Source organism: Mustelus asterias, chromosome 13 (genome assembly GCF_964213995.1).
Source record: "Mustelus asterias chromosome 13, sMusAst1.hap1.1, whole genome shotgun sequence".
Taxonomy (NCBI): domain Eukaryota; kingdom Metazoa; phylum Chordata; class Chondrichthyes; order Carcharhiniformes; family Triakidae; genus Mustelus; species Mustelus asterias.
In genome coordinates, this window is record NC_135813.1 from 25,036,016 (window position 1) to 25,054,232 (window position 18,217).

The 18,217-nt window shown below is 39.0% G+C and overlaps 1 protein-coding gene across 1 annotated transcript in view; it reads left to right on the forward strand.

Annotated features, from left to right (window-relative positions):
* The window catches only part of mrrf (mitochondrial ribosome recycling factor), a 52,029-nt gene that overhangs the window by 23,583 nt on the left and 10,229 nt on the right, over nucleotides 1-18,217 (forward strand). The window contains exons 4-6 of the mRNA XM_078226572.1: nucleotides 3,178-3,296; nucleotides 11,012-11,103; nucleotides 16,767-16,926. Coding sequence (XP_078082698.1) covers nucleotides 3,178-3,296; nucleotides 11,012-11,103; nucleotides 16,767-16,926 — 371 coding nt within the window. The remainder of the gene's footprint in view (nucleotides 1-3,177; nucleotides 3,297-11,011; nucleotides 11,104-16,766; nucleotides 16,927-18,217) is intronic.

The following is an 18,217-nucleotide window of genomic DNA, read 5'->3' on the forward strand; positions in this document are numbered from 1 at the left end:
TGCTTATTCATGCTGGTTTGTTGGCTGGAGCTGGTTTTTTTATCTAGTGCGATCCTGCCAGTGTCATAGCACATGTACTATTACAGGTCACCCAGAATTTTGCTTTTGCCACTCACCACTTCCTACATGACATTAACCAGCACTTTTTAAAAAAATGCCACACATGTAACCATCAATAGTCCACATAACACGACAGTGGAATATTAAGCTGCTTTTGGCTTTGAATTAAAACAATGTTGGAAATCATAGAGAACCTCAAAAATGGTGATGGGAAGAATCTAAATAGAAGAACCTCACCAGGTAAGCTTGATGGATGTAAAGCGTATTTTTGATCCTACTCTTAAAAACATAACATGTTAAAAACCTAGAGGCTTTAGAAATAATGCACATTTAATTATACTGTGCATTTGGGCTTATTCATGCTGGCTTGTTGGCTGGAGCTGGAGGGACTACCAGTCCATATTACAATGTGATCAGATTGGCTCTTCTCATCAAAATTGCATAGTCATTATACGCAACAGGAAGTTGACCTCCATTTTATGTATTTTTGTTAATTCTCCCACAGGCTGATTTGGCTCCCCACAATTTATCCAATACCTAAATTGCTGCACACGTAATCACTCGTTTTGTTTGGCAAAATTGACCTTCATTTCCACTGCTGTGTATTTGTGAGACCGTTCTTTTGGTGGTGTGACACTATTTTTATAGTCAAGTGCCTGAATTAAATGTTCCTGGATTTGCTGAAATGTACCCCAGGCTAAATTTCGTTACATTCTTTCTCTGCATTCTAGAAGCTAAAAAGTCAAGATGGGTGATTAGTCAGACTTTATATTTAAAAGATCTGTGTGTGGTGTGAAACCCTAATAGCCTCCAGAAATTATTGTCTGAGGACCATGTTTCTATATCAAAAATTCAGTATTCCATTTTCACTTTGAGAATATTGCAACTGAATGTGAAGACATCTATAATTATTATCTTTTCACAATACCATAAGAAGTACAATTTTACTTTCTGTTCCCAAAAGAGAGATGTTAAATAAAAATGGAGAATGTCCTCTTCAACTTGATAATAGGCTTTTGAAAATTATAAACTATTTCCTAATTGCTTATTTCAGTAATCGGAATTTAAAATTTTGCAGGAAAGTGCTGTGGAATTTTTCGTTTGACAATTACGTAGGACGTTTAATGCTCAATTATTTTTAATTGTATACCAATTTAAAAAGAAATCTAAATACCACTTTAAGAAAGCAAATGGCATCAGTTATCCCACATTCCAGCTTCCCAAGTTTTGATATTCCACACTTCACTATAAAATGCACATGCTTTGCGCATAACCGTGCTTTGGGTATGTTACATTATACTTTGGTCACTTTTGTCTGACCTTCCAGAGCCCCTTTCTACCATGGTCTTGACCAGGAAGAATCCATTTTTGCTAATAGCTTCCTGAAAATGGTTTTTGTAGAAGGCACATGTCAAAACTGTCTAACAGAAGTGTTTGCAGATGGTTTTCCATATAGGCTGACAGGTAACAGCATCCCAAGGCAAAAAAAAAATGTTCCAAATATCTAGCAAACTGAAGAATCTAGTTCTAGTATTTAAGGAGCTGTTTTTTCACCTCAGTTGATTAAGTGTTGACGTGAAGCTTTCAAATTAAGAAACAAATACTGATGCTATTGAACTGCCAAATTTGTGAGAACGAGCTGCCAGTAGTAAAATTCACGTTTCTTTTCAATGTTTCTGCCAACAATTTAAGTGCATCAGAGTTTGTGGCATGTGGGATAGTAGGAACAAAATATTAGGCATCAGGCACCATTCAATATTGTCTTGCTTATTTTAACAAATAGAATTGAAATTTTGATACTTGAAATTGCCACACGGTCTGGTAAATAATAAACCATTCAGCAATTATTTTCTGTGTTCTGAATTTTGAGATATATTCAATAAGCCTCAATAATACTGTACAGTTATATTAGACCATGAGACTATAAGATATTAGCTATATGTGAGTGGACTGCAAAACAAGAAAGTAAGGTATAGAGCCAGCATGTGAACAGATACTGAGCCCTTGATTTATTTGAAATGGAACAGTTTTCAGATACCAGAGTTCTTTTAGGATCAAATATGAGGTTTTACATCTGGAGTTACGTGACATCAATATTTCTGTATGTGTTTACTGTCAATGAAAAGGATTGTAGCGATGACAAAATAAATTGTTAATTCCACTTCATTTATTATCAGAATCAAATTTCTAAAACTCGTCGACTTTTACTGTTAAACCAAAATTTATTTCAGTCATGTCAAGAAGGGAGCTGTTAATTCAGATAAATTTACATCAAATATTCAGTTCCTTTTCCCTCATGAAAACTTTCTGAAAATTAAAACCATGAAAACTTAACGTTACAAGATCAAACATCAGAAAGAAGTACCTTCCCACTTGGATTTATTAGATTATGTTCCATTATCCAATAGGATTCTCTCACATGGTTACTTGAAGAAACCAATTCATCGGTGATTGTTATACATCGGACTCATTTTCATAGTGATATCGGTAACCAGAAACAGCACCACGTTTCTATTGTGCAGCGATGCCGTGGTGTGAAGTTTTGGGATTTACCCGGGTTATATCATTGATCTATGTTGACAGCAGCCCAGAAGGCACAATTATCCAGCAGCTTGAAACTTTCTTGTATTGTAAAAGAAACTTATTTCTGAACACAAGATAGAAAATAGCAAAACCGTAGAGTTAGCAGTTTTGGGTTTGTCTCCATTGTTTTCTGCCTATTTCCCAAAATAGCTGCTTTGTAGTTTCAGAACATAAAGTGTGTCACAAGCAGCCAGTGAGCCGTAGCATGCCATCCGTCATCAATTGCATTTGACATATAATTTTAACTGTGTATTGCTGCTAGGCTATTTGTTAAGAGATAAAATTGAACTGAATTTCTATAATTTACAGGAGATTGTCTCTCAGGACCTATGTTCTATGACCTATAAGTAGGATAAAAGTATGGGAACAATTCTAAATTGAATACAGGGAAGACCATTTGTGATCCATGAACATTCAATTTAAACAAGTACATCTATTACTATAGAAATGTTATCCAACAACGCTCCATTTTACATTTGCTTGATCTTGTTTGTTAAATGCTATCACCATGTGCTGGAATCATATTTTCTTTAGGTGCTCTGGATCATATAACAGTTACCACTAACAAAGGAAAATTTCCATTAAATCACCTGGGACAAATCTCCCTGAAGTCACCTCAACTCATCTTGGTAAATATGATGAGTTTCCCTGAGGTGAGTTCATGTATAGACTATGCACATGTTTATGTTCCGTAAGTGTGTGATATTTGTGGTTGTAATTAATGGCGTGTGCCTATTTAGCCTTCACTTGGTATTTAGCTAAATATTGGTCGAAAAAAAACAGTACAGTTGTGTGTGTACAGCACTATTCAAATAAGAAATTGAATAGTGCTTACACAATTTTAAATGTAGTAGCCCTTTGTTATAGTCTGTGCAAGCTAGAAGAATAAAAGCTGCATTTTAAAAAAGCGTAAACTTATGAATTCTATTTCAATGCTACCCTGAAGTACAGTAAAGTCCCCGCTGTTTGCAGGGGGGTTATGCTCCCATGAACACTCACAAGCGACTTTTCATTGGGAGTCAATTAGATAGGTTCCAGCCATCCTAACATTTGACATATATGAAGGATCAAAGGCAGTAAAAGCTATGTAATTTACTGGAGAAAATGTTTAATAAAAACAATAAAACAAGAACAGCGTAAAATTTGTGATACTGTGATCAGGAAGTAAATTGCAGCAACAATAAACACCCACATGCAGACAGCAGTAGGCAACAATCTTTCTACTGCAGGAAATGTGTCATGGACACCTTCAGGTTTTTTAAAAACTTCATTTAGGTTTTTGTTTCTTCTTTCAGCAATTTCTAAATTTGGCTTCTATTTGTGATGTTTAAATCCGTGGATAGGTGAACATTTGGGCCTGCGTTTGGGCGATCTGGTGTACAAGGACCTTTGCATGAATTTGTGGAAGAAAGGAAGTCGCGAATGGCCGGACTTTAAAGTTTAGTTCATTTATTATTAGTCACAAGTAGGTTTAGATTAACACTGCAGTGAAGTTATTATGAAAATCCCCTAGTTGTCACACTCTGGCACCTGTTCGGATACACTGAGGGAGAATTTAGCATGGCGTTGCACCTAACCAGCATGTCTTTCGGACTGTGGGAGGAAACCGGAGCATCCAGAGGAAACCCGGGGAGAACATGTATACTTCACACAGGCAGTGACCCAAACTAGGAATCGAACCCGGATCCCTGATGCTGTGAGGCAGCAGTGCTAACCACTGTGTCACCGTGCCACCCACTGAAAGTACTAAGCATAAGAGTCATGCAGAACTTTGATTTTTAATAGTCTTCAAAATTGATATTCATAAACAGACCATCTTACAAACGTCCCACATGCAATCAGTGTGCAATTGTCATAAAACTAGGTAGCGATGCAAAGCATTTGCCTGTGTTTGGGCGATCTGGTGTACAAGGACCTTTGCATGAATTTGTGGAAGAGAGGAAGTCGCGAATGGCCGGACTTTAAAGTTCTTGCTTTCTCTGCTGTTCACACTTCTAACTGAAGTGGTGGGGGTGAGGCATGCTGCCATGTAATAGGCCTCATTCTTGGTGGGAAATGCACTTGCTCCTCACAATCTCCTGAGAATTGGGAACTTTCTGTGTGGGAATCACAGGAATCCTGTCACTGTAGGCCAGCAGCTTAGTAGATGAGCGCACTACAGTGCTTTTTTCACCACAAGGTGATGTAATGTGTGATTTTTTTTCCAATCAGTAAAAGCACCATGAACCTGACAAATACTTTTAATTTAATTTTTCAAAATTAGGAATGATTTAGAGAGGGCAGTGAAAAATGGCACCCACTGGTTGTCAAATCATTGACAATGGGACTTAAACACAAAATAGTAACGAGAAGAATAAGAGAGAAGTTAGAAGATCTTTTACATAGAAGATTATTAAATGATAGAATGCTTTTCTGCAATTAGCTATTGTGGCAGGAACTATATCATTTAAGAAGGGAATGGAATAAGGAATGAAAGAATAATGGGAAAAGCTGATAACACTAGTTGAAGAGCTGGCACCAGCCCTGGTGAGTTAAACTGCAGAGCCTCTTATGCTACAATTTGCATGATTTTGACCAGTTTTAAATAACACATTCTGCTGGATATTATGATTGTACCATATTTCAAAGGCTGCCACCATGAAAAGAGTGAGCTATTCAATTGAAACTCACGCTCAATTACAATAAAGCCTGTTGTTTACTGTATGACAAGATGATGGATTGTTCAAAACCTATTTTAACTTTTAAGTACTCTATTCCAAAGCATCTTTCATGAGAAGGAAATGAGCCACACTTCCACCTTGTATTGTCTTATTCAGAAACATGTTTGCTTGGTAAACAGAGGTTTCACTACAATTGTGCAAAATTGCCCTGCCTACTTTGATAATGCCTTTTACTGTTATGAATGTGGTTACAAAGACAAAAGTGTTGTTAATAGAACTGTCATAACAATGGGGGTTCTGCTACTTTCCTCTGTCACTGTGAACTATAATTTGTTCCAACACCCTGGCACGTGACCGTTCTGTGGCAGTAACTCTGTTTCTCTCCTGGAGGTGCTACTTCATGTGGGGTAGAGTTCTGCGGCACTGGCAACCATGCATTAACTTACTCAACAAATTCTGAATCTAAGACCAGAGCACACAGCCTAAACATTGGAGTGAGGCCTTTCAGGAGTGAAGATAGGAAAATGTTGGACATGCAAACCATGATAAACATATGGATCTCTCTTCTGCATAAGGCATTTGATGCAAGATCAATTGTTAATTTTAAAATTGAGGGGCAAAATCACCTGCTCCTCTTCCTAGATACCTAAACCATTCTTAGTGTATGATTCCACATCAACGCCAGTAGGCTATTGATCCCTGGAAGGCATTGCAGCCACACCTAAGTCTGTCCTCTCCTGATGCATGTGGACATATTTCCCACCAAGGGATATTAGGGCAGTGGACAAGGCTGATGGATTATGTTTCTTCTGTCCCCAATTCCCATAGGTTTTTACACTGTCCTAATGACTGAATAGAAATGCAAAATTACTGTTGGTTAATGACACTTCAGCAAAACTTATGTATTTTGAATTTCCTGAGTGGAAACGGTCTAGCCAATAAATACCATGGGTGGGATTTTCATCCGGTCCTGTTGAAAGTCAATGGACCTTTCGCTGAGTTGCTGATTTCCCCACAGCGGGTCCCACCACGACAGCACCGTTGAATCCAGGACCATATTTCCATATTGGCCTAACTCCACGGATTTTGAGTTTCACAACTTTAGAAATTTTGAATGTTATGCAGTTAATACCAGGCATAAAAGGGAGCAAAGTGATTTATCTTTTATACCATCGCCACTTTCCTGTCTGCCTGTGACTGTTTGTCATTTGGAGACATTGGTGTTTCTGCTTTCATCACCAGAAAGGCAAGCTGAGCTTACTTATTACATTCTGATTTCTCTTTGTGTTTGAATAAAAGGGAGCTGGTCTGTCAAAACAACCCAGATCTAAATCTACAGTTCAGACATTTATACAGGGACGACATAATACTGAATTATTTTGTCTCTGAACAATTTGGGTGTTTATTCAGTGTTAAAAACATTGAGTGACTGTAATTATGCAAGTCTATTCATAGTCACTGCAATGTTCAGAAGGCAATTAACACTATTTCCCCATATTTTTATACTGCCTGGACCTAGGAAAACAGTTTGTGTACAAATAGTGAAAATCTCATAATTTGAATTTTCTATTACAATAAAACTTCCCTAATATGTTTGGAAAACCGATTGAACACTTCAGATGATAGGTTGGGATCTCCAAGTTGGCTGTTTATTTACCTTATTGCCCACTGGATAACACAGAATGGGGCAAGTGGACAAAATAACAACTTTAAATGGAAAGGCCTCTTCTATACTGCAAACTAGTAACTGGAGAATATGAAAGAGAAGAAGCTTTCCCAACAACAGATAAGAAAACGCTCTGTAACTTCAGTTGGTGTTTCAGACATCCTGGTGAATAAACCATTTAATCCCTCTTGCTCGAGGGGAGAAAAATGAGCAGGTGCAAAGGTAGCAATGTAAGCAGTTTAGTTGGCTACCCTGAATAGAGTGTGATGAACTAACAGTAATCTGGCTGGAGTTAACACAGGCAGTAATGGTGATGTCACTCTTTGCCCCATGAATTGGTCACTATGCCTTCAACCACCTAAGCCTCACTCCCTAGAATTTCTTGCCTCAGTCCATCTGCTCCTCCACCTGCATTCCCTCCATAATATATCCTTTTACTCGGCATCCATATCTTTTCCCATATGTCTCTGTGAAGGAGTTTATTTTTTTTAAGTTAGAAGCGCTACATAAGCTAGTTGTTATTGAATAGAGTAGAATCCCTACAGTGCAATAAGAGGCCATTCTGCCCATTGAGTCTACACCGACTACATTCCCACCCAGGCCCTATTCCTGTAACCCCACATATTTACCCTGCTAATCCCCCGGACACTAGGATCAATTTAGCATAGCTAATCAACCTAACCCGCACATCTTTGGACATCTTATGGGAGGAAACCGGAACACCCGGAGGAAACCCACGCAGGCACAGGGAGAATGCGCAAACCCCACACAGACAGTGTCGATTCCCGAGCCGGGAATCGAACCCGGGTCTGGCATTGAGGTAGCAGTGCTAACCACTGTGCCCTTATTGTTATACCTGGTTTACTAACATGTTATTTCTATCACTGTGCTAATTTAAAAGAAAATCTTGCACGTTAACGCTGTTTTCCATTTGATGGCTAGCATAATCAGTTTGACAACCATCACTTTAGAAAAGGTCGCTGTTTAAGCAGTATATACATTTCCTGCTCATTTATTTGCCATGGAAACCATTAGTACAGCAAAGTGTGACATCTATACTGAGACTTACAAATAGCTTTAACTTGGTTTTTGACATCTGGCTTGTAAACCACCACTGTATGTTAAAAATATCTCTCCGAGGATATTGATTGTTTGTGTTTGTGCTAAGTGCCGGCATCATTAACATTTTTCATTTCTCCCCTTTTCCTTTCCTATTTCTCTGCTTTTCTCCTGACTTTTGTTGGAGTGTTGTTTTACAGGGATAGCAGCCTTCTACTCCCTCAGCCAAATGACCATTTAAAAACAGTGTAAGCCTAGGCAAACTATTTGACTATAAAAAACACTTTGCAACCCAGTCTGATTTCTTTGCTACTTACATGTTGCATTGGATTGAGATCAGGAGTGGGAAACCTGGCTAACGCCTTCCTCCCTTATTCAGTGACGTGAAGGCTAATCGTTGTTCCCCAGCTGCTGTCATGACTGAAGTTACCCAGATTGGGGATTAGCTTTTGCTGCATTACGTTCGATAGCCTTATCCAATAAAAATCCATCAATCTCCATCTTGAAAATTTAAATTGACTCAACGTCCATAAGCCTTTGGGGGAAAGAGAACGCGAGATGAAAAATGCTTCCTGATTTCACTCCTAAATTGCCTACTTCTCTTTTTTAATACTATGCTCTCTTCTCGATTCTACCACCTGAGAAAATATTTTATTTGTATCTACCCTATCATTTCAAAAACCTCAATTGGATCTCAACACAACTGTCTAAGCTTAAGAGAATACAGGGCAAGTTAATGTAACTTGTCCTCGTAACTTAACTCCCCAAGCCCCAATATTTATGCTGGTGACAGCACTGTATTTCCTCCAGTATATTCTCTCTTGAGGTTTGGTGCCCAAAATTGAATGCTGTTTTCCAGTTGGGGTTTGACTGAGCTTCTGTACAACTGAAGCATTGCTTCCTCACTTTTTGTTTTGAATTCTAGCCATCTTGAGGTAGAGACCAAGACCCCATTAACCCTTTGTTCTCAGGGAGAGGGAGAAAGGAAATATCAGAAAAGGCTACTATTTGCATATCTCTCAGCGTAACAGTTTTGGAAAGCACTTCCGGAGACTTTGGAGCAGACTAATGCCCAAGTCAATGTCACGTGGATGAACTTAGAACTTAGAAACCCTACAGCACAGAAAGAGGCCATTCGGCCCATCGAGTCTGCACCGACCACAATCCCACCCAGGCCCTACCCCCATATCCCTACATATTTACCCACTAATTCCTCTAACCTACGCATCCCAGGACACTAAGGGCAATTTTAGCATGGCCAATCAACCTAATCCGCACATCTTTGGACTGAGGGAGGAAACCGGAGCACCCGGAGGAAACCCATGCAGACACGAGGAGAATGTGCAAACTCCACACAGACAGTGACCCAAGCCGGGAATCGAACCCAGGTCCCTGGAGCTGTGAAGCAGCAGTGCTAACCACTGTGCTACCGTGCCGCCCAAGTTTGGTGCAGGGAGATTAATTATTAAGTAAAAGGGACAATGAGACCAAAGTTGAACCCAAGATAGGATTATTAGCTGGAAATCAAGCTCACTTTTTCGTAACCTTTCCAATACATACACTTGGATTTAGGGATGTTTCACTTGAAATTTTGAGTCCATGTTTGTGTTGGCAAATCGTGCCACTCTGGACACAGAGGGCCCGATTTTACCATCGTGTTGCGCCCGTTTTCAACTTGGTAAAGTCGGGCGTGAGGTGAGTAGCGCGATCCGCGCCCGCCTCCGTGCAGGTTCCCCCTTTACCAAAGCCCAAAAATGGCCACGATCGGGACTGCGCCTGAAATGGGCGCTCCAGCAATTGACTTAATGGACTGCATGCTCAACCTTACCGGCACTTCCCCCTTTACCACTGCGTTCACCCATCCAGAATCAATGTGAAACAGACATGCTCCACAAAAGTCCGGTTAGTGAGGAGGTAGGTGCCTAGCGTCCGATGCTCTCTGCTTGAGATCGGTTGGGGGGGGGGGGATCCACTGCCACTCTGCCTGAGATCAGCATTATTTTTCTTTCTGCGCATGTGCAGTTGGAGGCGCCAATTGGAGCTGCAGGGGTTTCGGGCACGCTAAGCCCCGCCCAAGGCTTCTGCAACGTGATTCGGAATCACTGATATTTTTTCAGGCGGAGTGTGTATGGGAGCGCCTGAGAACTGGTCTAAAAGTCAGATCTGAAACACTCCCAGTTTCAAGTCCGCCCAGCACTTAGAATCAAAATGGTAAATTAGGGCCCAGAGTTTCACTGCCTGATGTTGATGCATATCGCTTTTGCTACTATATCAAGAAATAATTTGTAGTTGATTAATGAGCAATTCTGCGTCCAGTATATAATAAAATTAGTGTTTAGCACAATTAGGAGGAAACCTGGTTTTAATTATAAAATCCTTTCTGTTCATTGCTTTCTGATCAGTCCAAAATTACTCCTGAGAACTACCTACCTGTGTTTTTATTGATGTCAGATTGGTATGTTTTAACAATAATGCAAGTTATATTTTTCTGTGCATCTAGATTCTGCTCTTCAACTTAAATCTGTTTGATATTTTAGAAAATGCAATGATTTAATTTACAATAAATGCCATATAAAACTCTATTAGATACCCAATTTAAACTTTTAAAAAACTTAGATTTACAAAAATCTTGGTTTTGCAGCTATTCCCTGGAGCATGAATTTGTGGTTTCTGAAATAGATGGCCTCAAACCATTGAAAATATGTTCAAAGAGGCAGAACTTTTTTTTCTTTTAAAACTTTTTTTGTTTCCTTTCTCCTCCTCTGCAATACCACAATTTTATCCCTGTGTGTGCAGGGGGACTTAGCTCGCAGTTCACAGTGGGATCAAAGCTGCTTGGACTGAATCTAACTTCCTGATATTCTTGGTGAAAGAGGTAAACGTTTCCATGTTCTGGGCAAATAGATTAGCCGGACGGAGACGGAGCAGTCATCTGTAAGTAATTACTCTGCTAATGCCCTTTACCTTTTGATCTGGTTCACAGGCGACGGTGGCTGCCACCAAGGCCATAAGAGAAAGTGGAATGAACCTGAACCCAGAAGTGGATGGGACTCTGATCAGGGTGCCAATTCCTAAGTAAGTAATTTGAAGGTTATGCCTAAGGTTTCCATCTTTGTCTGCGGACTGTCATTACAGGGCAGTTGCTGGCAAAAATACTTACGGCTCAAAATGAAATTTTGAAATCACAATGCGAGTTTTCTTGAAGATTACTCTGCATAAAGTGCCATGTTTTGTGTTCTCTGTTCAGCAAATGATGTGAGTTAAATATTTTATTTCTTGCTCTAATTTAGAATACTTTGTAAAATGCAGAGAAATAAGGTGTAATGGAAAATGTGAATATTTGACAATTACAAAGCCAGTTTATTTACTTGAAAGTAAACTTGCTGGTGATACAAATGCGTGCCAAGAAACTCCAGTTTAAATACTGCTGGGGTAAGATGATTAAAAAAAAAATCCCCAGCTCTAAGTAGTGTAATTGCTTTGGTAAATCTATAGTTTCCATTCCTGATTCTTTGTCAAGTTTGCTGATCTCTTCTGTCTTGAATTCGGGACAAGTGGAATATTTGAAAACTGCTGTAATCATTTAGAATAATCCAATTATTAAGGCATGACTTATTGTTCAGTTAGAATACCGCATGTCTTCTTTTAAGCATGAACTCTCACACAACTTGATCTTAAACTGTCGGATCCACTTCAGTAATGGTAATATCTAATTGTGCGTTAAATTGGCCTAGAATCATCCCTCTGTGTATACCACACAAAAGCAAAATTCCACTGGTTGCTGGTAGATCTGTCATTTAGACAGTTTCCAAAGACTAAAGTTTTTAAGTGTGTACAATTAGTTCATTAGACATTAGAAGCATCTGCAGGAGATACACAATAGCCGCAGTAAAGGGCGAGTTAATACTTAAAAAAAACATGTGTTTATATAAGACCTTTAATATAAAAAAAATCCAGGCTGTTTTGTAGATAGTTACCTGAGATAATTCTATAGGGAAAGGGATGACTTTGATTTTCCCAATGTTAAGCTGGAGGAAGCTATGATACATATCAAGACTGGACATCTGACAGCACAGAAGTACTCATATAAGATGGTGGAGAGGTGGAACTGAGTGTAAGTGCAGAAGATTACCCTGTGACTATAGTCACTGAAGAGCAGTATGAGAATGAGGAGAAGGAGAAGGGCAAAAATAGCTTCTAGGGGAATTATAGTGTGGGGAAAGGAGGAGAATCCTTTGCTGAAGATCCTTGGGTTACATTCAAATAGGTAGGAATGGAACCATATAGCAGTGTTACACAGAGCTGGATGATGGAGAAGCAGTACTGATCTCATTGTGCTGAACACTGGAGTGGGATCTATGAGAAAAGGGAGAGATAAAGCACCACAGCCAGTGGATTCATTCAACGTTTTAGTTAGGGTTGTTGTTAGTGTGAAACCTGAGACCGGGCTATAGGAATCCAAACAGACATGGGAAGAAAGCATACAAAGTTGGGAGGCTTCCTGTGTCTGAGGCCCTTGGAGCGGAAATGAAAGTTGGGGATAAAATAGTGTTTAACAATGAAAGAGACAAACCGGATGTAATTTCTGAGGAAGTGACTGCAAGAGGAAAAGACAGCACCTGAAGATTCTACCTTGTGAAGTAACCATGTGATGGATATGATGGATACCTTATCAATATAATGGATTTCATTCATCCACTTCCCTAATGACTTCCTCAAAATTTTCCTAATAAATTTGTTAGGCATGACCTTTTTTCCAGAAGCCATGTTGTAAATTTCTAATGGCTATTTCTTTTTACCAGTGATTCTAAAGGACATCTCTTATCCTTTCTGGCACCTTCTCAGTAATGGATGTCAGGAAGATTGACATGTTATTCCTCCCTCTGTTTTGTCCCCTTTATTTGAAAGTAAGAACTGCTTCAGATAACTTCCAGTCTAAAAGATAGAGGCAAGGAGATCACCGAACATGTGTCCTATCCCTTTAATCACCTTGGATAGATATTATCCGAACCTGGAGCCTTATCAATTTTGAGCTTTCCTAATCTAGTCAACACGACGTAACTATCTAATATTAATGTGCTATTGCATACTGAGCAACCTTAATATGGAACGTAAGCATCATCTATAGGGGTACAGACTGACGCAAAATAATAATTTAACAGCTCTGACAACACTGCTCTTCAGTATCTTTTAGTCGCTATATATGATCCATAATGTATTAATCGTTTGTTGGTTCATGTCACAGTTGATTAAATATCATGTGAAATAGGATCGACTAGCTTTTGTAATCTTAGAAATTTATTGGTTTAGCCAATTGCCCTCATCCAAGTTGCAAATTTGAAAGTGTGGTAATGATTGGTGCAAATAATTGGAAAACAGCAACAAACTGTAATTTATGTAGTGATTTTATCAAATTAAATGTCGCAAGGAACTTCATAGGAACGTCATCACACAAGACTTGATATCAACCTGCATGAGAGATTAGGTGTTGTGACCAGAAGCTTAGTCAAAACAGGTGGATTACGGAGCTTCTTGCAGGAAGAGAGGCTTAAAGAGAGTATTCCAGAACTTAGGGCCCAGGCAGCTGAGGAGGCAGCCTCCAATGGTGAAACAATGAATATTGCTGAGCAGCAAGAGCCAAGACATGAAGGTGCACCGTGATTGCGGAGGATAATGGAGCAAGAAGAGGGTAATAGTTATGAGAGGCCGTGGAGGGATTTATAAACAAGAATAAACATTTCAAAATTGAGGTTTAAGTTTATTTATTAGTGTCATAAGCAGGCATAGATTAACACTGCAATGAAGTTACTGTGAAAATCCCCCAGTCGTCACACTCCAGTGCCTGTTCAGGTGCACTGAGGGAGAATTTAGCATGGCCAATGCACTAACCAGCACATCTTTTGGCGGTGTTGCCAGACTGGGAGCCAATATAGATCAGAATGCATGGGTCAATAGGTGATTGGGACTTCTGTGAGTTAGGATTCAGGCTGCAGAAAATTAGATGAGCTCAACTTTACAGAGCATGAATATGGGAGGCTGGCCAAGGGAACATTGGAACAGGTGGAGAAAATAGGAACATTAATTTAAGTACACAATGCAGTAAAATCATAGGAAGAGGCTCTTCAGCCCATTGAGTCCATGCTGGCTCTCTGCTCGAGCACTTCAACTAGTTCCACTCCACTACCCTTTCCCAGTAACATTGCAATTTTTTTATCTCATGTACTCATCCTTTTGAAAATATTCTTAAATCCATAATAATGTCATTTCAATCATGTTTTATTGTGTTGAAATGTCTGAACATGTTTCACGCAATGAATTCTTTTGAAGTTCAGTGGTATATGTGAGCAAATACAAAAATCTTTGATTTACAAGTATTAAAATGCTCATTTGTGATGGTGGGTTTGGAATATTACATTGTAAAGGATATATTTTCGACTGCTGTTTTCATACAAATTGTTTTGACAGCGAATCAAAATGAGGGTTGTCATGTACTGATTGATTTATTGAATAATAATTACAAGTTTCCCAGATTTAATTTGTGATCAGTCTAAATGTAAAGAATCGTGTGTTTTTTTTTAAACATAAGGTGTGTGAGATGTTGGAGAAGGAGATGTGCTTGCCTTCTAATTTCCTTTCGACAAATAAATTAAAATAAGAAATATTCGTACCCCAGTGATAAAATGCAAAGTGAATGTTAAATATAGAAATCTATTATTTCAGCCTTAATATTCAAAAAGGCAAAGCAATTTACAATCAGTATATTTTATTTTAATCCTTGCATTGTGAAGTACATTGTATATAATATGTCCCATTGTTAGCCAAATCAAAGCTTGTTATTCATGTAAATAGAAACGTAACAAGTGTTTTCAGATCCTGGAAAAGAATAGGAACTTTAGGTACTGTCTAATCATAGTTATTAAGGAAAATTTGTATTTTAAATTCAAATTGCTTCTTCATAATTTCAGTTGGCCCATGGTAATTATACTAGATGAAGTTCAGAGTCAATTCAACCACAGATCTTTCAGGGCTACTATTACTATGCAAGATTGTTTTTATAATGAATCTGTAACTCACACTGAGCTGGTGCTATAATGAAGAACAGCAAAATGTCAAGGTCTAACCTAGCACTACAACCGACAAACACTTTTTGTAATATGTGTAACGACTGGTTTACGTGATGAAGATTGAATGCAAATTTGTACTTGCTACCATTTCAATACAAGCTTTCGAGACTTGAGGGCAAAAATTACCAAACCAGCCTGAGCAAAAAAATTGAATTCAATTGTTGAACATCTTCACATTAGTTTTCCATGTAAAAAGATTCATACGTTTGGAATTTGGTATTGAGTTTCACAAGAGCACAACAAATAAGTTAACCCTAGGAGCACTGAAAGTCTACTTCAGCTAAACATTAGCAGCTTTTGTTTTCACAATACACCAATACAGCTCGGAGGCGAATGTTTACAAGTAAAATTGGTGATGCATAAGCATCAGGACTTATGACACATTCTGAATATTTCAAGACAAGAAATAATACTTCTAAAACCTTCGGTTCAAGAATGTGTTGAGGTGGTATGATATGGTAGCAAGTACAAATATTGGTGTACTTGACGAGGTGTGCATGGAAGATTTGTTTTATTCATTGGACATGGGCGTCGCTGGCTGGTCAGCATTTATTGCCCATCCCTAATTGACCGAAGGCAGCTGGGAGTCAACCACATTGCTGTGGCTCTGGAGTCGCATGTGTGCCAGACGGGCAGATTTCTTTCCCTAAAGGACATTAGTGAGTCAGATGTGTTTTTCTGCCAGTCGACAATGGTTTCATGGTCATCAGTAGATTCTTAATTCCAGATATTTTTTATTGACTTCAAATTCCACCATCTGCCGTGGGGGGATTCAAACCTGGGTCCCCAGAACATTAGCTGGATTAATAGTCTAATGATAATACCAGTAGGCCATTGCCTTTCCAGATGGGCACTACTTCGTATTTATAGTTCATGTTCATCTCATGTGAGCTGCAGGAATAATGCTGAATGGAGGCAAGCACCCTCGCAGAAGGATGGAAAATCCAACATGAATTATCCTCTGCCATTCTTAGGCACCGACTGGCAGATCACAGACAGCTTTAGCTAACTGGATCCTGTACAAGTCTGTGGTTCACATACTGGCAATTTTAAAAAAATCCTCCATTGAAAATAGTTAAAAATCAGAATGAATGACTATCAGTGGAGTAAACAAAGATACTACGATATTGGACTACATTCGAGGAACATCATGTTGCAAAACATTTAGATTAGAAATATCTATTGCTTGAAAATACAGAAGATGAAGCAGTTATTTTTTTTATTAGTGTCACAAGTAGACTTACATTAACGCTGCAATGAAGTTACTGTGAAAATCCCCTAGTCCCCACACTTGGATGCCTATTCAGGTACACTGAGGGAGAATGCACCTAACCAACACGTCTTTCAGACTGGGAGGAAACCGGAGCACCCAGAGGAAACCCAATGCAGACACGGGGAGAACGCGCAGACTCTGCACAGAAAGTGACTCAAGCTAGGAATCCAACCCGGGTCCCTGGAGCTGTGAGGCAGCAGTGCTAACCATTGTTGTACCGTGCATTCCTGCACAGTTAATTTTTGATGCAGTATTTTTTTGAAGGCATGTATTTTTGTGTGTGTTTACATATGCATGCACCCTTCGGACTTTAACTTTCTGGAATTTGCTATCATTTGCAGAGTGACCAGAGAGCACAGGGAAAATCTAGCCAAACTAGCCAAACAGTTTACAAACAAGTCCAAAGAATCACTGCGAAAAATGCGCACTAATGCCATAACTCAAGTAAAAAAATCAAAGGACTCTGTCTCTGAAGACACAATCAGACTACTAGAAAAGCAGGTTAGTCTCATATCTTTTAACATAGGATGGTTCTAATTTTTCCACCCTTTTTCTCAATGTTTTCAGTGGACCATAAGGTATCATATCTTACATTGTTTTTAATCTCACTGAAGACGTTTGCTGTTCCCAATTGTACACAAGACTAAGTACCTGACTTTATTCTGCTCCATGCTTTCTGTAGCTTTACAAAAATAGAATAATAAATAGATAGGATGCATCACACAATTTTGTTAGGTTAAAAGGTGATACGATTCACTCAACAGATTAATAATCTCTTCCCTTTTCCTATTCTCTCCTTTTTCCTCATTTACTGTTTTCTTGCATACACATTGGATGCTGTCAAGATAAAATAACAAGCTAGGTCTGGATGAGGAAGACCATTCAGCCTATCCATCCATCCAGTCAAATACTGTTCTTTTTCACTTCCCCATCCTATTAGACTTGGATGATATTGGAAGTGGACAAATAGTAATACCAAAATCCAAGAGTTGGGAAGTGATATTGGACCAGACTTTGCTCTGTGCCACAAAAGAATGGCTCTCATCATTCACCTGGAGTACATTCGCCCAGAGACTTTTTACGGGTGTTGTCGGTAGCAACTTCCTTCAATGGAACTTACTGTCGATGGCGAGGGTCTCACAAGTCGACTCAATTAAGGGTCCAAAATTTAATTCCGGCAGAGGTGAGAAGGTGGCAGGGTTTAGGTACACCACCATCCCACCTATTTGGATGTCTTTCCTGCCTCCACGTTTGCCATCTTTGGAGTCTCTACAAGACTCCACACTTGTAACGTTTCAGGAGCTATTCAGTGGCAGTTACTTTTTATGCTGTTTTTAAAAACTCATTCATTTCTGATTCCACTAGCCTGAACATTTTTATCCATCTTGGTGATTCCAGCGGCAAAGGTTGCATTTACATAGTATCACTGACAGTGACTTCCAGATTTCCACGTGTTTGGGTGCCAGTGGCTACTGTCAGCTTTGCTCTGCAATGGCAGTGAGCACCAACAGCCTTGCCTTTATTAGTATAGCAAAATTTGGACCTTTGTATATTCTGACCATCAATCATGAAAAATATCGCTTTTTTCTTTCATCTCAATTTCCCTGACCCCTCCAGAAAAAAATACCGGATAGTTAAAGACACATAAGTTATAGGAAATAAAGCAGTGGGAAAATGAGATAGGCAATGACATAAAATATCAAAGGAAGTCTGACTGGAATGAGTGCCCATTATGGCTTTAATGCATTCTCATCTAAATTAATGTTATATGTAAAAAAAGGTAAAGTTTATT